At 43.0% G+C, this 21,611-nt stretch overlaps 1 protein-coding gene across 1 annotated transcript in view; it reads right to left on the reverse strand.

Annotated features, from left to right (window-relative positions):
• Positions 1 to 21,611, reverse strand: part of LOC309556168 (uncharacterized protein) — a 216,924-nt gene that overhangs the window by 163,128 nt on the left and 32,185 nt on the right. The window contains exons 2-3 of the mRNA XM_082258529.1: positions 20,125 to 20,226; positions 1,447 to 1,545 (exon numbers count right to left, since the gene is read on the reverse strand). Of these exons, the coding sequence (XP_082114655.1) occupies positions 1,447 to 1,545; positions 20,125 to 20,205 (180 nt within the window). The 5' untranslated portion in view covers positions 20,206 to 20,226. The remainder of the gene's footprint in view (positions 1 to 1,446; positions 1,546 to 20,124; positions 20,227 to 21,611) is intronic.

The following is a 21,611-nucleotide window of genomic DNA, read 5'->3' on the forward strand; positions in this document are numbered from 1 at the left end:
TTAAGAATACATACTGGAATAGAATATATTTTTTCAAACCACAGATTAGTGCAGGGGCAGGCAGACTGGCAACTTTCGGCCCAGGGGGCAAGTACAAACCAGAGGCCCATGGTGCAGTGACTCGGCCCTCCTCCCACTCTCCCTCTTCCCGGCCTCCTCCTGACCCCCATTCCAGGCTGAAGCTCCGCTCCAGATACTCTCTACTCACTGGCCGAATCCGGGTTCCCAACCTGGCCATCAGCGGGCAGTTTGGGGGAGCTGGGACAGCTTGGTTGGGGCTACCTGGGGAAGGAGAGTCTCCAGTGGGGCACAGAAATGGCCTCTGCTCAGACACAGCTTATACCATCCATGCTGGGGGGGGGGGGGGGGGAGAGGGCTACGCTCTGTCCTTGTCTTCATCGAGCACTCAGTAGGTCAGCAGTGGGGACATTTTACTTCTCTTTACCAGGAATCCTTTAGGCATGTCTGTGGCAGAAGCAGTCAGGGCCGTCTTTACCACAGGGCAAAAGGGGCAGCTGCCCTGGGCCCAGTCATTGTTGTGGGGCCCAGTGGAGTTGCCCCATGGGCCCGCTCTGCCTGCAAATAGGTAATAAGTGGATTTTGGAGGGCCCAAGAAAATATTTGCCCAGGGTCCATTTAATATTAAAGATGGCCCTGGAAGCAGTGCAGCCTTTTTAGGGGGCATCAGAGAGGCCCGGGGGGCGACTGCCCCCCTGCCCCCTGTCCCAGTTCTCCCCTGGTTTAGTGTCACTTAAACTCTTTCCTATGAAGAGCAGAAGTTCAGGGAAGCAGCATTGAGAGAACAGGAGCCAGTAGCATTGAAGGATGTAAACTGCAAATGCCGCGGTAAGAATTTTACCAAAGAGTTTACTGGGGAAAAGTTCAGGCTGGGTTCAGACTACATACAGAACAGATTCGCTGCAGATTCTGCACCACATCAATATCGCAACCCGTCTGCGCGAACCAATTGCTTAGTCAATGTTAAGTTAACAACAACCCGCAATCAGCTTGCAAAACACAGCGTGATTTGCAGAATTGGATCGGATGGGTGTTCACACCCATGCATTTCGATTCTGGTGCGGACAGAAAAAGGGCCCTGCACGAGTTTGGTGCGAATGTGTTGCGATTGGAGCCATACAAATCCATGGCTCAAATCGCATCCCAGGGACATCGAATGTAACAGGAATGTGCTGCGATTCCTGGGTGAATTACATGCAGTGACTTGCATCGCATCATTGTGAACTCGGGCCTAATGCTAAAGTTATTATAAGCATTGTAATATAAAAAGTGACGTATACATGTAGAGAAAAGTAAATAAAAAAATTATATATATATATATATATATATACATACATATACACAGTTTACAGTATATAGAGTATGTATGTATGTATGTATATATATATATATATATATATATATATCAAATTAAGTGCACACACACACCCCTCCAGGAAGATTTGGCTCCGCCTTCTTCACCAGCAGAAGTCGGACGATCTCGTCTTTAGAATAAGCTGCGGCTACATGCAGGGCAGTCCGACCGTCCTGGAATTTAAAAAAAAAAAAAGACATTAAAAAATTATATTTTACATTTTTGCCTTTTGACTACAGCAAACCTGTAGTTGTCCATCATGCAGCAGTAGCTGGAGGCCGGGACTAGAGATGTCTGTCTATGCTGGAAAATGCTGGGTTCTTCATTAATCAAATCCAACGTCCTGTGACATACTATTGGTCAATGAGGGCACCCATCATTGTTATGGACTAATAGCAGCACATTAAAAGTAACCAAAGGTCCACTTTAATATGTTCTCCAGTTAATAAATATTACAAAAAATAAGTAATGAATAATATTACTAAAGAATAATTTAATAATAATGCATATTAATATACAGTACATATTTAGATGAATAATAAATATTAACCATTTACCTACTGGACACTTTCACCCCCTTCCTGCCCAGGCCCCTTTTCTTTCAGCACTGTTGCACCTTGAATGACAATTGCATGGTCATGCAAAACTGTACCCATTTGAATTAAAATGTTATAATTTTTTTTCACACAAATAGAGCTTTCCTTTGGTGGTAATTTATCACCACTGGTTTTTTTTTTTGCTAAACAAATTTAAAAAGACTGAAAATTTAGACATTTTCTGTTATAAAATTTTGCAAATAAATAACTTTTCTACTCACTGATGAGGCTGCACTGATGTGTGCTGATGAGGCTGCACTGATGTGCGCTGATAGGCTGCTTTGATTGGCACTGATGATGCGGCACTGATGAGGAGGCACTGATGGGCACTAATAGGTAGCGCTAAGGGGCACTGATAAGTGGAAATGATAGGTGGCACTGAAGGCCACTGATAGGCATTACTGATGGGTACTGATTGGAGGCACTAATGAGGAGGCACTGATGGGCATTGATAGGTCGCACTCATAACCACAGATTCTTAGCACTGATTGGAGACACTGATGAGGAGGCACTGATGGGCATTGATAGGTTGCACTGATGGCTACTGATAGGCCACACTGATGACCAGTGATTGTTAGCACTGATGGGCGGTGATAGGCCCCAGCAGAAGGAGTGGGAAGATTGTGGAAAAAGTGTTGCAGCCAGGGTAGATCACTTGCATGAAGCCACTGTTAAGCCGACTTGGAGCTAACTGGGCCCTTTTGTTGTGCTGGAGACAGAAGATCAAGCAGAACCTGCCAGGGTGAAATTGGTCCGAGAGATAGTCCTCACTAAACCCTTGTCTCGAAATAGAGGGAAGGTGCCGATCAGTGTGTGAAACCTTATGAATCGCCTGGTCAGGCTAGGAGCCCGCATAATGACTGGGCGGGTGAGTGCAGTTACCCCAATGACCCCGGGTGAAGTGGCTGGAGGGGAAGGTAACCCTAAGTTGAAAATCTCTGAAATGATGCCTCCTGAGTGGCAGAGAAGAGTCTGACTTTAAATGTCTAAATGGGAGAAGATCTTTTGCCAGAATGACTTTGACATGGGGTGCATCAAGAGTGTTTAGCATCAAATTCGGCTACAGGAAGATAAACCATTTTGAGAAAGGGCTCGACGCGTACCACCCAGTGATCTAGAAGACCTCAGAGAACAGCTGGGTGAGCTGAAGAGGTCGGGGGCCATCCGAGGGTCTAGAAGCCCTTATTCCTCCCCTATTGTGGTGGTGCAAAAGAAGAACGGGACATTCAGATGTGCATCCACAACAGGAGATCTGAACAGGAGGACCATCCCAGACCAGACACTACCCCCCATATTGAAGTGGTTTAGTGTGCTGGATTTGAAGAGTGGGTATTACTAGATACCAATGCACCCCTATGATACAGAGAAAATGGCATTTTTTTTGCCCACTGGGGTTCTACAAGTTCAACAGGATGCCTCAGGGATTGTCAGGAGCCCAAGCCATGTTCCAACTGTTGATGGAGCGCACCATGGGAGACATGAACTTGATTGAGGTCTTGGTATACTTGGATGACATCATCGTCTTTGGAAGAACTCTAGAAGGACATGAGGCAAGGCTGGAGAAGGATTTCAAAAGACTTCATGAAGAAGGGGGTGAAACTGTCTCTAGAGAAATGCCAGTTTGATTGGACTTCAGTCACCTACTTAGGTCATGTTGTCTCTAAAAAGGGTATCGCCACAGACCCAAAAAAGTTGGGGGCAGTTACTACTTGGCCTAGACCCAGGACGGTGACGGAGTTGAGATCCTTTCTGGGGTTTTGCTACTGCTATCGGAGATTTGTAGTGAACTTTGCAAAGATTGCTCAGCCACTTAATGAGTTGCTTCAATTCGTAACAGAGGATGAAGAGGGTAGACTAAGTACCGAGAAACATAGGGCAAGAAAGAAAAACTACAAGACCAGTGGACTTCCCAGTGTGAGAAAGCTTTTTAGCATCTTAAAAGAATTCTCTCCGAAGCACAGGTACTGGACTATGCAGATCCAGCTAAGTCATATGAACTTCACGTGAATGCCAGCTGAGAGGGATTAGGCAGGGTCTTGTACCAGGAGCAGGATGGTGGGCGCAGAACTATAGCTTATGCGAGCCGTAGTTTGTCCCCATCCAAAAAGAACTACCCGGTACACAAATTTGAATTTCTGGCCTTGAATTTGGCAGTCGTGGATAAGTTGAAGGGATATCTGTATAGGGCTACATTTGTGGTGAAGACAGATAGCATTCCCCTGATATACTTGCTATTCTCAGCAAAACTGGATGCTATAGGCCAGATGGCTGGCGGCATTGTTGGGTTTCCAGTTCAGTTTGAAGTACTGATCTGGGGCCGGAAAAAGGGACGCTGATGCTCTGCCTTGAAGACCTCACAGATACACCAAAGAATCAGGAGACTGGACTTATGTGACAGCCGAGGGTGTGCAAGCTCTTAACCACTTAAGCCCCGGAAGATTTTACCCCCTTCCTGACCAAGGGCTTTTTTTGCGATTCGGCACTGCATTATTTTAACGGACAATTGCGCGGTCGTGCGACGCTGTACCTAAACGAATTTGATGTCCTTTTTTTCCCACAAACAGAGCTTTCTTTTGGTGGTATTTGATCACCTTTGCGATTTTTACTTTTTGCGCTATAAACAAAAAAAGAGAGTCAATTTTGCAAAAATAACAATATTTTTCACATTTTTTTATATGAAATTCCCCCCAAAAAAAAAGTAAAAATCAAAATTTTTTAACATTTTTGGCCAATTTGTTTTATGCTACATATGTTTGGTAAAAAAAAATCGCAAAAAGCGTATTTTGATTGGTTTGCGCAAAAGTTATCGCGTTTACTAACTAAGGGAAAGATTTTTGTCATTTTTGTTGTTTTTTTTTTTTTAACGCGTAATGGCGGCGATCTGCGATTTTTTTTTTTTGCGGTACTGCGACATTGCAGCGGACAGATCGGACCCTTGACTGACATTTTTGACACTTTTGGGGTTACCAGTGACATTACAGCAGAAATCAGTGCTATACATATGCACTGTTACTGCAAAATTACACTGGCAGGGAAGCGGTTAACTTTATTGGGGAAGGAGGGGTTAAGTATGTACCTAGGGGCGTGCTTTTAACTGTGATTGGACATGGCTACTGGTGTAGGAACAGTGATCAACGGTCCTACATAGTAGAACCGTATGATCACCATTCCTACACAGGGGAGAATGACAGGCGGCTTGTTTACATCAGCCTCCTGCCATCCTCCCTCTCCACCGACGATCACCGAGTGACACGCACGGACTTGCTAGGGAACGAACCGGGGCGGGAGCGCGCCTCCGTGGGCACGCGCTCGCCCGCTATTGGCTCCCAAGCAAGTGACAGGCTAGTGACATATATATATATACGTCACTTTGCCTGGCCGGGGCTGACCGCCGCCGTATATAGTCGTGCGGCGGTCGGCAACCGGTTAAAGGGCCTGTGGGGGTTGAATCCATAGAATCTCACCCTTTAGGAGTACGGGAATGCTATTGTGATCTGACTCATTTAGACGTTAGGGCCTCAGTTAAATAGGAGAGACTTAAGGACAGACCAGAGCAAGGACCTGCTGTTTCACTGGCCATTGAATCACTGACCAAACAAATTCTGGGTCTATTGCTAAAGAGCGTGGTGACTGGATCTAAAGTGATGCACCCTAGGTGGAACAGGCTACAGATGAGGGAAGTTGTACAGAAGAGGCCCCTCTGAGGATTTGGAAGAAAAGTGGCAGGTATTCCTCCCAGAGAAACATCGGCCGACTGTGTTAGCACTAGCGCTACGGGAACTACATAAAAACATGGACACTGCCAGAGAGGCTTTTTTGTTTAGTCAGAGACAGGTTCTACTGGTCAAACATGAGAACAGAAGTGGAGGGCCATTGTCATTCCTGTTTGCCATGCATTCAAAGAAAGACTATGCCAAGGTGGCCGATATTACCGATATTTCCGAAAGTGCTTGTGCCGGAGTAATGCCGGCAGCTAGAGGCATCATCCCGGTACCGGCGTCCATAGCCGACGGTCGGCTGTCTTCTAATGACAACCAATGTGGCTGAGAACTCGATCGGCTGTCATTACAAGGAGCGGGAGGGGACACCCCCCCCCCCCTCCCGCCGCCTTCCGCGGCTTGCCCGGGTCTCCCGTCCCACCAAGAGACCTGGGCAACTAGCCTGCATGGCCGCCGAAGACCCGATCATCGGCTCTGATCGGGTCTCCATGCAAAAACCCGGAAGTGATGTCATGACATCACTTCTGGGTACTGGCGCCAGATTTAAAAAAATGACAGCATTCAAAACAGCCAAACTTGGGTTTTAAGTGCAGAGGAGGGGTTTGGGATCTCTCCACAAGAGCACCTGTCAAGTAGAAAAAAAAATGTTTTAAATGTGCTGTTTTTACTAATAAATCTCTTAGTTTCTCATCCCTGAAAAACAGAGAGATTGTTCCCTCTGTACAGAGCTCTGTGTTAATTGTCAACACAGGGCTCTGGCCTGTGATTGGACACAGCTGATCAGCAGGTCCCGGCCATGAATCACCAGGACTTGTTCACAGGCTCCCCATGTGTACAACCGCAGCGGTTGACTGCAGGGGGGGGGCATGCATGGGCGTAGTCTAAACCTGGAAGTAGGCAGTGTTATTTCTGCTATAATTCTTTTTCTCATTTGTGACTTCGAGCTTTGAGTTATACTGCAATGAATATGTTCAATTCCATAAGGGTTCTCTCCTCTTTTCTTCCTTTATTTTTCTTTCTTTCCTTCTTCTCCTACATTTTCTCTTCTCTTTCCTTTTCTTTCCTTCTTTTCTTTTCTTTCCTTTCCTTTCCTTCTTTCTCTTCTCTTTCCCTGTCTTCTTTTCTTTCCTTCCCTTTTCACTTTCCTTCTTTCTTTTCTTTTCTCTTCTCTTTTCTCTTTTTTTTTTCCTTTCCTTCTTCTCTTTTCTTTTCTTTTTGCTTTTCTTCTCTTTCCCTATATTTTCTTTTCTTCCCTTTTCCCTTTCCTTCTCTCCTCTTTCCCTGTCTTCTTTCCTTCCCTTCCCTTTTACTCTTTCCTTTTTTTTTTTTTTTTCTTTTCTCTTCTCTCTTCTTTTTTCTTTTCTTCTCTTTCCATATCTTTTCTTTTCTTTCCTTCCCTTTTTCCCTTTTCTTCTTTCTTTCCTTCTCTTTTCTTTTTTTTTTTTTCTTTCTTTCCTTCTTCTCTTTTCTTTTCTCTTTTATTCTCTTTCGCTATCTTTTCTTTTCTTCCTTCTCTTTTCCCTTTCCTTCTTTCACTTCTCTTTTCTTTTTTTTTTTCCTTTCCTTCTTCTCTTTTCTTTACCTATCTTTTCCATCCTTCCCTTTTCCCTTTCCTTCTTTCTTTCCTCTTCTCTTCTCTTTCATTCTTTTCCTTCCCCTTCTTTTATTTTCCCTTTGTTTTCTTTTTTCTTTTCCTTTTCTTTCCCACTTTCCTTCCTTTTTCCCTCTCCTCTCTTTTCCTTTCATTTAACCTTTTTTTCTTTCCCTTTCTTTCTTTTTCTTTTTTTTATAAATCAAAATGGGATTTTGTTAAAAGGACGTCTTCCATACAAATATATCTTGGTGGAGTTCTTGGAAATTCTGATCTCTGTGATGTTACAATAATGTGTGTGCGTGACGTGTGAATGTTTTTACCTCTATTAGTAATATTAGGAGCCGATAGTAACAATGAATATCATCTTACAAACCACTTATCATTCCTCTTTACTGGAAACCAATTTTCTTCTTATATATAATAACAGATGTAGTGACAGGGACTTTTGTAGCACAGTATACAGTAACTGATAACACAACAAGTTCTGGAAGGTAAATCTGACCTTCAGTCTTGCACAGTTGTAGCGGCTCCTCTCCTGGACTGGAATGGCTTCCTCTGATATCACTGCACACTGTGAGCTTCTCACAATGTGCATTAGAAGCTGCAGCAAGTCAGATAGAGCCCCGCCTCATTTGCTGGCTTGAGGACATCAAGCATCATCTATCTAATTCCACCACAGCCTGACCGTCCCTGACCTGCCCCAGGGTTTCAGTTCTTTCAATCATAAAGCCCCAGTATCACATGTGAGGTTATCTTAGGTGGTCTGCATGACAATGTATCCTAGTAATACCCACTCCTCCAGACTGGTTTCCACTCAGGCTCCCCGCACTGCCCCATAAGGGTCAGAGAGAGTCCTTAGCCAGGCCAGTTGAGAACAGAGAGCTCACATGTGGCTTTCTCTCCTCCCTCGTGGCGGCTGAATGGAGGGGCAGTAGAGAAGACAAGTGGACCTGTTTTTTTTTTCCCTCCATGGGGATTTACAGTATCTCACAAAAGTGAGTACACCCCTCACACTTTTGTAAATATTTTATTCTATCTTTTCATGTGACAACACTGAAGAAATGACACTTTGCTACAATGTAAAGTAGTGAGTGTACAGCTTGTATAACAGTGTAAATTTGCTGTCCCCTCAAAATAACTCAACACACAGCCATTAATGTCTAAACAGCTGGCAACAAAAGGGAGTACACCCCTGAGGAAAATGTCCAAATTGGGCCCAATTATCTATTTTCCCTCCCCAGTGTCATGTGACTCGTTAGTGTTACAAGGTCTCAGGTGTGAATGGGGAGCAGGTGTGTTAGATTTGGTGTTATCGCTCTCACTCTCTAAAACTGGTCACTGGAAGTTCAACATGGCACCTCATGGCAAACAACTCTCTGAGGATCTGAAAATTAATTGTTGCTCTACATAAAGATGGCCTAGGCTATAATAAGATTGCCAAGACCCTGAAACTGAGTTGCAGCACGGTGGCCAAGACCATACAGTGGTTTAACAGGACAGATTCCACTCAGAACAGGCCTCGCCATGGTCGACCAAAGAAGTTGAGTGCACGTGCTCAGCGTCATATCCAGAGGTTGTCTTTGGGAAATAGACGTATGAGTGCTGCCACCATTGCTCCAGAGGTTGAGGGGGTGGGGGGTCAGCCTGTCAGTGCTCAGACCATACGCCGCACACTGCATCAAATTGGTCTGCATGGCTGTCATCCCAGAAGGAAGCCTCTTCAAAAGATGATGCACAAGAAAGCCCACAGTTTGCTGAAGACAAGCAGACTAAGGACATGGATTACTGGAACCATGTCCTGTGGTCTCATGAGACTTAAATAAACTTATTTGGTTCAGATGTGTCAAGTGTTTGTGGTGGTAACCAGGTGAGGAGTACAAAGACAAGTGTGTCTTGCCTACAGTCATGCATGGTGGTGGGAGTGTCATGGTCTGGGGCTGCATGAGTGCTGCCGGCACTGGGGAGCTACAGTTCATTGAGGGAACCATGAATGCCAACATGTACTGTGACATACTGAAGCAGAGCATGATCCCCTCCCTTCAGAGACTGGGCTGCAGGGCAGTATTCCAACATGATATCCACCCCAAACACACCTCCAAGACGACCTCTGCCTTGCTAAAGAAGCTGAGGGTAAAGGTGATGGACTGGCCAAGCATGTCTCCAGACCTAAACCCTATTGAGCATCTGTGGAGCATCCTGAAACAGAAGGTGGAGGAGCGCAAGGTCTCTAACATCCACCAACTCTGTGCTGTCGTCATGGAGGAGTGGAAGAGGACTCCAATGGCAACCTGTGAAGCTCTGGTGAACTCCATGCCCAAGATGATTAAGGCAGTGCTGGAAAATAATGGTGGCCACACAAAATATTGACACTTTGGGTCCAATTTGGACATTTTCACTTAGGGCTGTACTCACTTGTGTTGACAGCGGTTTAGACATTAATGGCTGTGTGTTGAGTTATTTTGAGGGGACAGCAAATTTACACTGTTATACAAGCTGTACACTCACTACTTTACATTGTAGCAAAGTGTCATTTCTTCAGTGTTGTCACATGAAAAGATAGAATAAAATATTTACAAAAATGTGAGGGGTGTACTTACTTTTGTGAGATACTGTATAAAAACATCTTTATTATAATATGAATGCATTGGTGGGTTAAAGCTAGCTTCAGTCATACCCTTTTTCCTACATTTGTAGTAATTCCTCTCCTGTGTTGAAAATTATTTCTGTCAATTCCCTGCAAACTTGCACCAATACAACCTTTTGAAGCTGCAGCCATGACTATCTTGGCCCACCTTCATTTCTTGTCTAAACAACTTCAATCATCAACAGTCACTTTCTGCCCCTAATCTAATTATAGTTGCCCCCTTCCTTCCCCCACAGTTAATAACTTTCTCTACCATCAATCATTTTGTTCATGAGCTTTGTATAAAAAAAAAAAAAAAAACATCCCCAATATCCCTTTAGACGCGCATGCTCCTGATTAGTTGTGCAACCTGCTGATCATTTGTTTGATTACACTATTAGGCTCCATTCACACCAATGCGTTTTTTCATGTTTTTTGCAGAATTGCAGGACATTTTTTTTTAACATGGGTTCCTCTGGAACACATTCACATTAATGCATTTTTGTGCCTCTGCGTTTTTGGAAAGGGTCAGGTACTTTTTTTTTGCTTTTATGGTTCAAAAGACTTCAATGGAGAAGCTGCAGAAAAGCATGTAGTGCGTTTTTTTACCGCGTTTTACCATGATTTGCATTTGCATTTTTAAATTTGCCAAACAACACATTTTTCAAAAAAAGCATAAAAAACGCAAATCGCAGTAAAATCGAGGTAAAAAAAAAAAAAAAAACATGGAAAGCACAGCAAAAACCCCTACAGAAATGCTCAAAAACAACATGCATAGGTGGTGTGAATCGAACCTAAAGCGTTGCTGATCAGCAGATTGCCCAGCTAAAGTCTGTAGCACGCAGAGTGCAGCAAGAAGGAGCTGTGACCTTACAGGAACCCGCTGGCCTCTCCCAAAAAATTCAGAGCGAGGACTAGCAGGCAAACCCAGTGATGATCCCAAAATTGGTATTTCGAGAAAACAAGATGATTTAATTGAAACGTTTTTATTGCATATCGATCATAAAAGGGTGGCAAGGTTATATTATACGTGTACAGAACACTTCAGCTTTAAATTAACCATTGCCTTTTTGATTGTTTTATTTTGCCTCCCCAAGTCTAATACAGTTAATGATTTTCTTTTCTTTGACCTCCTCTTAGCAGGAAGCAATGAACTCCATTGATTATCAGATTCCACCACAAAGACTGAATTGTTGGAATGCGCAGCTTCCAAGAACGTTTCCCGAGTCACCAAACACAGCTGGACTCCGTCTTATAGGTGAATTCTAAATACAAAATATATTCCCTGTATCTATGCAATGTACAGCTCCTCTCCATGGCCATCACAGGCCCCATTTCTACCTTGGCAATTTTTTAAGGTGGACTTTTTTTTTTTAACATACATTTTATTTTATGTTCAGAATAAATAAATATTTATAAAAATAATTGTACATTGTATATTTAATATAATGTATACATTTTTAGATTTTATATACATATATATAAATAAATATACATATATCACCTAGCAGCAAGAGGGTCGCTGGTTCGAATCCCAACCACGACACTACCTGCCTGGAGTTTGCATGTTCTCCCTGTGCCTGTGTGGGTTTCCTCCGGGTACTCCGGTTTCCTCCAACACTCCAAAGACATGCTGGTAGGTTAATTGGATCCTGTATAAAAATTGGCCCTACTGTGTATGTATGAATGTGAGTTAGGGACCTTAGATTGTAAGTTCCTTGAGGGCAGGGACTGATGTGAATGTGCAATGTATATGTAAAGCGCTGCGTAAATTGACAGCGCTATATAAGTACCTGAAATAAAAAAAAAATATATATATATATACACATATACAGCAGGTAAAATAAATATTGAACACGTCACCATTTTTCTAGGTAAATATATTTTTTAAGATAATATTGACATTGACATGACAATTTTCACCCTGTCGGTACCAACCCCTACAATCCATACATACAAAGAAACCAAAACAAATAAGTTCAGAAATGTAGTTCTGTGTAATAAAATGGAATGATACAGGGAAAAAGTATTGAACACAATAACTGAAATGTATTTAATATTTGGTACAAAATCCTTTGTTGGTAATGACACCTTAAAAACGCCTCCTGTATGGAGAAACCAGTCACATGCGTTGCTCAGGTGTGATTTTTGGCCCTTTCTTCCACACAGTCTTCAAATCTTGAAGGTTCCGTGGGCCTCTTCTACAAACTCTGATCTTTAGTTCTTTCCATAGATTTTCTTTTGGATTCAAGTCAAGTGATTGGCTGGGCCATTCTAGCAGCTTTATTTTCTTTCTTTGAAACTAGTTGAGAGTTTCCTTGGCTTTGTGTTTGGGATCATTGTTGTGCTGAAATGTCCACCCTCGTTTCATCTTCATCATCCTGGTAGATGGCAGCAGATGTTTATCAAGAACATCTTGGTTCATTTTTCCATTCATCTTTCCTTCAAACATATGAAGTTTGCCAGTACCAAAGGCTGAAAAACAGCCCCACACCATGGTGTTCCCACCTCCAAACTTCACTGTTGGTATGGGGGTGTTTTTGGGGTGATGTGCCACTTGGCCTCCAAACATGGTGTGTATTATGAGTTGACATCCAAAGAGTTCAATTTTCGTATCATCTGACCAGACTATATTCTCCCAGTATTTCACAGGCTTGTCTAAATGTTGTGCAGCAAACTTTAAATGAGCTTCAAAATGCTTTTTCTTCAGCAATGGATTCTTGCGTGGTGAGAGTGCATACAGGCCATGGCGCTTGAGTGCATTACTTATTGTTTTCTTTGAAATAATTGTACCTGCTAATTCCAGGTCTTTCTGAAGCTTTCCACAAGTGGTCACTGGCTCTTGGACAACTCTTCTGATAATTATTTTCACTTCTCTGTCAGAAATCTTGCAAGGAGCACCTGGTCATGGCCAGTTTATGGTGAAATTATGTTCTTTCCACTTTCGGATTATGGCCCCAACAGTGCTCACTGGAACATTCAGAAGTTTAGAAATCCTTCTTCTGTAACCAATGCCATTAGTATGTTTTGCAACAATAAGTTTGCAAAGGTCTTGAGAGAGCTCTTTGCTTTTACCCATCATGAGATGTTTCTTGTGTGACACCTTGGGTAAGAAGACACCTTTTTGTAGGCCAACATGTGTGTGAAACCTTCATGTCAATAACACCTTTAGAAATATATTTACCTAGAAAAATGGTAACATATTCAATACTTATTTCTCCCACTGTACTGTATATGTGTATATATATATATATATATATATATATATATATATATATATATAGTGCCTTGAAAAAGTATTCACACCCCTTGAAATTTTCCACATTTTGTCATGTTACAACCAAAAACGTAAATGTATTTTATGTGATAGACCGACACAAATGGCACATAATTGGGAAGTGGAAGGAAAATGATAAATAGTTTTCAACATTTTATAAATATGTGAAATGTGTGGCTGCATTTGTATTCACCCCCCTGAGTCAATACTTTGTAGATCCGCCTTTCACTGCAGTTACAGCTGCAAGTCTTTTTGGGGATGTCTCTACCAGCTTTGCACATCTAAAGAGGGACATTTTTGCCCATTCTTCTTTGCAGAATATCTCAAGCTCTGTCAGATTGGATGGAGAGCGTCTGTGAACAGCAATTTTCAAGTCTTGCCACAGATTCTCAATTGGATTTAGGTCTGGACTTTGACTGGGCCATTCTAACACATGAATATGCTTTGATGTAAACCATTCCATTGTAGCTCTGGCTGGATGTTTCGGGTTGTCCTGCTGGAAGGTGAACCTCCGCCCCAGTCTCAAGTCTTTTGCAGACTCTAAAAGGTTTTCTTAAAAGATTGCCCTGTATTTGGCTCCATCCATCTTCCCATCAACTCTGACCAGCTTCCCTGTCCCTGCTGAAGAAAAGCATCGCCACAACATGATGCTGCCACCACCATGTTTCACGGTGTGGATGGTGTGTTCAGGGTGATGTGCAGTGTTAGTTTTCCCCCACACATAGCGTTTTGCTTTTGGTCAAAAAATGTAATTTTGGTGTCATCTGAGCAGAGCGCCCTCTTCCACATGTTTGCTGTGTCCCCCACATGGCTTCTCGCAAACTGCAAACGGGAATTCTTATGGATTTCTTTCACCAATGGCTTTCTTCTTCTCACTCTTCCATAAAGGGCAGATTTGTGGAGTGCCGACTAATAGTTGACCTGTGGACAGATTCTCCCACCTGAGCTGTGGATCTCTGCAGCTCCTCCAGAGTTCCCATGGGCCTCTTGGCTGCTTCTCTGATGAATGCTCTCCTTGCTCGGTCGGTCAGTTTAGGTGGACGGCCATGTTTTGGTAGGTTTGCAGTTGTGCCAAACTCTTTCCATTTTCCGATGATGGATTGAACAGCGCTCCGTGAGATGTTCAAAGCTTGGGATATTTTTTTATTACCTAACCCTGCTTTACACTTCTCCATAACTTTATCCTTGACCTGTCTGGTTTGATCCTTGGCCTTCATGATGCTGTTTGTTCACTAAGGTTCTCTAACAAACTTCTGAGGGCTTCAAAGAACAGCTGTATTGATACTGAGATTACATTACACACAGGTGGACTATTTACTAATTAGGCGACTTCTGGATTCAATTGGTTCCACTATATTTTAGTTAGGGGTATCAGAGTAAAAGGGGGTGAATACAAATGCACGCCACACTTTTTACATATTTATTTATAAAAAAATTTGAAAACCATTTATCATTTTCCTTCCACTTCACAATTATGTGCCACTTTGTTTTGGTCTATCCCATAAAATCCCAATAAAATACATTTATGTTTTGGTTGTATCACGACAAAGTGTGGAAAACTTATGTCGCGTTCTCCCACAGACAAAACACAAGGCGCTGTATAAATGTATATGTATGTATGTATGTATATGTATATATATATATATATATATATATATATACACATTTTTGATTATATATTTTTTTTAACAGTATTTTATTTTCATGTCACTTAAAATTGTTTAAAACAAAAATCCAATTACCAGGTCAAATATATATATATATATATATATATATATATATATACATACAGATACAGTATATATATATATATATATATATATATATATATATATATATAATGCCCCGTTTCTACTTTGGCATATTTGTTTAAGGAGGACTTTTTTTACATTTTTTTTTATGTTCAGAATAACTACTTCTTATAACAATAATTGTAAATGTTTTATATTTAATATAATTAAATATTTTATATATTATAATTATTATATCTTTTTTTATTTATATTATATTACTTAACATTGTTTAATAATTAGATTACAAGGCTATGAAAAATTATCACATTTCTGCAATACGTGCACATTTTCCTGTGTTCTATCTTTTTTAAAATTCTGGGAAGACAGGAACTTTCCTAATAAATCCAGAGTGATGATATCTTCCTGTTTGAGCTGAAAACACAGTATCTCTGCTGTGCTGCAACCCCAACCAGTGTTGTCAGTCTTGCCTGTTGGACTACAGAACTCTGACCCTCGTTATATCTTTGCACTGCATACATTGATTTATTTCCCAGCAACACAAATGCCTTGACTCCCAACAGTCAGGCCAGTTCACACACCATATGGATTGGGCTCTTGGGACATGTAGTTCTGGGGGAGTGCCTGCGTCAATAGGAATAGAGCTACCAGCAGCTGTCTAGCAAGAAGAAAGAAAGGGGAAAAAAATACTGAAACAGGCTCTTCAGAGGGAAACGGAGATGCAAGGGGTAAAGTTGGATAATGTCCGGACATACAAATGCTTTCTTTAAATAAGTCTGTTGTGTACAGAGCTAAACTCCACAGGCTGACAGTTCTTTGCTCAGGCCCTTTTATTCATTGGATTACAATTTTGTCAATCATGGAGATTCAACATCACCTGTGGCCATGGCGTAGGGCGGTCTGCATGCTTGTCCCCTCCTCCAGACTAAAATCCACCCATTTGCATAACTCTTTCTAAAAGCCAATCCATTGCTTGCATTAATACTCAGGGCTCTTGAGAGGAGTACTTAGACAAGGTGCCGCTGGCCTCTCCCACCAACCATGATCTGCCTGCATTGCACAGAGACCCAGTGATGATGTCACTGGATCTAAAACAAGGTATGTAATGAAAACAGGTTTTATATAAAGATTTCACTATCATGCTGATGAGGGAGGGGAAACCAGGGACCATTATATATAATCAAATTAAAAATTATCTTTAAGATTGGACAGATGGCGGTCTATGGGCAGTCTTCAATCTGTTGGATTGCACACGTTTTTCGGTGTCACACAGTTGTGGAAGTTCTGTTGTGTTGCGGTTCTTGTTTTATGATGCAGTTGAGGGGGGGGTCTCGGCTCCATCCCTTTGTGACTCAATGAAAGGTCGTCTCCTAGAACGAGGCCTCTCGTATTGCTCAACATTTCTGGCTATTGAAATTCCCATCCTGTCACCCTGAGAGACCGTCATCACGGTTTGTCTTCCCTCGTCCTGTATTGATATCATCGACCTCCTACTGCACAATTGGCCTTGACTGTAAGAACACAGTATGTAATACGGGGGGGGCTGTACCCTGAAAAGGAGACTTTGCATCGACCTCCTACAGCATAATTGGCCTTGACTGTAAGAACACAGTATGTAATACGGGGGGGGCTGTACCCTGAAAAGGAGACTTTGCATCGACCTCCTACTGCTCAATTGGCCTTGACTGTAAGAACACAGTATGTAATAAGGGGGGGCTGTACCCTGAAAACGAGACTTTGCATCGACCTCCTACTGCTCAATTGGCCTTGACTGTAAGAACACAGTATGTAATAAGGGGGACTGTACCCTGAAAAGGAGACTTTGCATCGACCTCCTACAGCATAATTGGCCTTGACTCTAAGAACACAGTATGTAATACGGGGGACTGTACCCTGAAAAGGAGACTTTGCATCGACCTCCTACTGCTCAATTGGCCTTGACTGTAAGAACACAGTATGTAATAAGGGGGACTGTACCCTGAAAATGAAACTTTGCATGTACCTTTTGCTGAATTGCCTTTTTAGTGGCAATTTTTCTCCCAAACCTGCCTGCCGCATGTGCAAACCAATGTACATTCCTGATATTTGTCAGATCCTAAACAATGCTGTCTAGCCCTGGTATGGTAGTACTCCATTATCAAAACTCCAGAACTGCCACTGTCCACCCTGTAATAAGGGGACTGTACCCTGAAAAGGAGACTTTGCATCGACCTCCTACTGCACAATTGGCCTTGACTCTAAGAACACAGTATGTAATAAGGGGACTGTACCCTTAAAAGGAGACTTTGCATCAACCTCCTACTGCACAATTGGCCTTGACTCTAAGAACACAGTATGCAATAAGGGGGGGGACTGTACCCTTAAAAGGAGACTTTGCATCGACCTCCTACTGCACAATTGGCCTTGACTCTAAGAACACAGTATGCAATACGGGGGACTGTACCCTGAAAAGGAGACTTTGCATCGACCTCATACTGCTCAATTGGCCTTGACTCTAAGAACACAGTATGTAATAAGGGGGACTGTACCCTGAAAAGGAGACTTTGCATCGACCTCATACTGCTCAATTGACCTTGACTCTAAGAACACAGTATGTAATAAGGGGGACTGTACCCTGAAAAGGAGACTTTGCATCGACCTCCTACTGCACAATTGGCCTTGACTCTAAGAACACAGTATGTAATAAGGGGGGGCTGTACCCTGAAAACGAGTCTTTGCATCGACCTCCTACTGCACAATTGGCCTTGACTGTAAGAATACAGTATGTAATATGGGGGACTGTACCCTGAAAAGGAGACTTTGCATCGACCTCCTACTGCACAATTGGCCTTGACTGTAAGAACACAGTATGTAATACGGGGGACTGTACCCTGAAAAGGAGACTTTGCATCGACCTCCTACTGCACAATTGGCCTTGACTGTAAGAACACAGTATGTAATAAGGGGGGGCTGTACCCTGAAAACGAGACTTTGCATCGACCTCCTACTGCACAATTGGCCTTGACTCTAAGAACACAGTATGTAATAAGGGGACTGTACCCTTAAAAGGAGACTTTGCATCAACCTCCTACTGCACAATTGGCCTTGACTCTAAGAACACAGTATGCAATAAGGGGGGGGACTGTACCCTTAAAAGGAGACTTTGCATCGACCTCCTACTGCACAATTGGCCTTGACTCTAAGAACACAGTATGCAATACGGGGGACTGTACCCTGAAAAGGAGACTTTGCATCGACCTCATACTGCTCAATTGGCCTTGACTCTAAGAACACAGTATGTAATAAGGGGGACTGTACCCTGAAAAGGAGACTTTGCATCGACCTCATACTGCTCAATTGACCTTGACTCTAAGAACACAGTATGTAATAAGGGGGACTGTACCCTGAAAAGGAGACTTTGCATCGACCTCCTACTGCACAATTGGCCTTGACTCTAAGAACACAGTATGTAATAAGGGGGGGCTGTACCCTGAAAACGAGTCTTTGCATCGACCTCCTACTGCACAATTGGCCTTGACTGTAAGAATACAGTATGTAATATGGGGGACTGTACCCTGAAAAGGAGACTTTGCATCGACCTCCTACTGCACAATTGGCCTTGACTGTAAGAACACAGTATGTAATAAGGGGGGGCTGTACCCTGAAAACGAGACTTTGCATCGACCTCCTACTGCACAATTGGCCTTGACTCTAAGAACACAGTATGTAATAAGGGGGACTGTACCCTGAAAACGAGTCTTTGCATCGACCTCCTACTGCACAATTGGCCTTGACTGTAAGAATACAGTATGTAATATGGGGGACTGTACCCTGAAAAGGAGACTTTGCATCGACCTCCTACTGCACAATTGGCCTTGACTGTAAGAACACAGTATGTAATAAGGGGGACTGTACCCTGAAAAGGAGACTTTGCATCGACCTCCTACTGCACAATCGGCCTTGACTGTAAGAACACAGTATGTAATAAGGGGGACTGTACCCCGAAAAGGAGACTTTGCATCGACCTCCTACTGCACAATTGGCCTTGACTCTAAGAACACAGTATGTAATAAGGGGGACTGTACCCTGAAAAGGAGACTTTGCATCGACCTCCTACTGCACAATCGGCCTTGACTGTAAGAACACAGTATGTAATACGGGGGGGCTGTACCCTGAAAAGGAGACTTTGCATTGACCTCCTACAGCATAATTGGCCTTGACTCTAAGAACACAGTATGTAATAAGGGGGGGCTGTACCCTGAAAAGGAGACTTTGCATTGACCTCCTACTGCACAATTGGCCTTGACTCTAAGAACACAGTATGTAATATGGGGGAATGTACCCTGAAAAGGAGACTTTGCATCGACCTCCTACTGCACAATTGGCCTTGACTGTAAGAACACAGTATGTAATAAGGGGGACTGTACCCTGAAAAGGAGACTTTGCATCGACCTCCTACTGCACAATTGGCCTTGACTCTAAGAACACAGTATGTAATAAGGGGGGCTGTACCCTGAAAAGGAGACTTTGCATCGACCTCCTACTGCACAATTGGCCTTGACGCTAAGAACACAGTATGTAATAAGGGGGGCTGTACCCTGAAAATGAAACTTTGCATGTACCTTTTGCTGAATTGCCTTTTTAGTGGCAATTTTTCTCCCAAACCTGCCTGCCGCATGTGCAAACCAATGTACATTCCTGATATTTGTCAGATCCTAAACAATGCTGTCCAGCCCTGGTATGGTGGTACTCCATTATCAAAGCTCCAGAACTGCACAATCACTGTCCAGTGACTGGTGCTCTCTGCTCGTGCAGGGTGACTGTTCTTGTCTCTGCCCCTCCTGTAGTTCTCTACGGGCAGCATGTAATGTAGTAGGGTGTGGCCTTCTGGGCCCCTCCCACAGCTCTGATATATGGACAGGCTATGTACAGCACAGTGATGATGACACTGCTGATTTTACAGGCTAATATCTGGGTGTATGGGCCTGAAGTCCAGCTTTAATCTAACCATAGACTCAGTCCCCCTTCGTAGCCTCCCCCCCCCCCCCCCCCCCCCAGCTCTGGCTTTCCAAGGACTGGCGGCTGAAAGCTCAGGCTCCACTCGCAACTCCCCTGCAGGTGAAAGCTGGCTTTGGAAGTTTATCATTTAGAAAAAAAAAAAAGAATAATAATTTCTTGATATTTTTTTTCAGGTGAATCAGACATCAATATACCTGAGTCTTCTCCTGTAGATTCACTCCCAGTTCCAGGAACCTCTCCACAATGGACAGACGGTTCTCTCGAATGGCGATCATAAATGGGGTCAACCCGGACTCCTGCAGACAGAATGATAATGCGAGTGTGAGGATTTAAAGCAGAACTGAAGAACTGAATAGCTAATGAAAATATGAAATGACAAAGTCAGCTTTGATTGCAAAATTCACCTTCAATCTAGAGAAGCCATTCTCAACCAGGGTTTCCCCCAGAGGTTTCTAGGGGTTCTGTGGCTAATTAGCCCTTCTAATGGTGCTTCCATAGTTCCAGGTCCATTGCCACTTGGAAGAGCCAGAAGAATGACACCAATGATCTTTCTATAGGGACGGGGGGTAATTCATCCCACTAACCACCTCTGTAACATGGGCATTTTTTCCAGTGACCACCAAAGTAAGGGACATTCTTTCCAGTGACCACCAATGTAAGGGGCATTCTTCCCATTGATCACCAATGTAAGGAGCATTCTTCCCATTGATCACCAATGTAAGGGGCATTCTTCCCACTGACCACTAGAGATGTATAGAACTGTTCGCCGGCGGACAGTTCCCGGCGAACTTAGCATGTTCGCGTTCGCCGCTGCGGGCGAACATATGCGATGTTCGGTCCGCCCCCCATAATACATCATTGAGGCAAACTTTGACCCTGAACTTTACAGTCAGCAGGCACATTTCCAGCCAATCAGCATACCTCCCTCCCACACCCTCCCACCTCCTATAAATATGCAAGGGCAGCATCCATCTTAGATCATTCTGAAGCAGTGTGTGTAGTGAGAGTAGGGAGAGAGCTGCTGCTGCTGCTGCTGCTGCTGTTAAGCTAGGGACAGTTAGTCAGTGTTCCTGGTCTTGCAGTGTTCTTGGTCCACTACTGCTGTAATATCAGCACCCCAAAAAGCCCTTCTAAGGGCTGGTATTTGTGTAATTTTTATATATATATATATATATATATATATCTAGCGTCCCCAAAAGCCCTTTTAAGGGCTGGTAATTGAGTTGTTTCTTCTTATATATATATATATCTATATCTATCTAGTGTCCCCAAAAGCCCTTCTAAGGGCTGGTATTTGTGTAATTTTTTTTTTTTTTTATATATACAGTAAAACCTTGGATTGCGAGCATAATTCGTTCCGGAAGCATGCTTGTAATCCGAAGCACTCTTATATCAAAGCGAATTTCCCCATAAGAAATAATGGAAACTCAGATGATTCGTTCCACAACCATTTATTCATAAGTCTTTCAGTTTATAGTCTATATACAAAGATTCTAGCAATGTGATAGGTTGTGTCTTCATAAAATGTCCATCCACAAATGGCGCCTCCACAAGGGGATTAGAAGCTAAATCCAGCAGGAGCTACAGAGTATAAAAGAGAAGAGAGGCGCCTCTAAGTGTAGCAGTATGGGGACATTTAATGAAGGTACAACATTTAGCAACTCACATGGTTGATGATTAA

This window comes from Pelophylax lessonae, assembly GCF_965119305.1.
Source record: "Pelophylax lessonae genome assembly, chromosome: 5".
NCBI classification, from domain to species: Eukaryota; Metazoa; Chordata; class Amphibia; order Anura; family Ranidae; genus Pelophylax; species Pelophylax lessonae.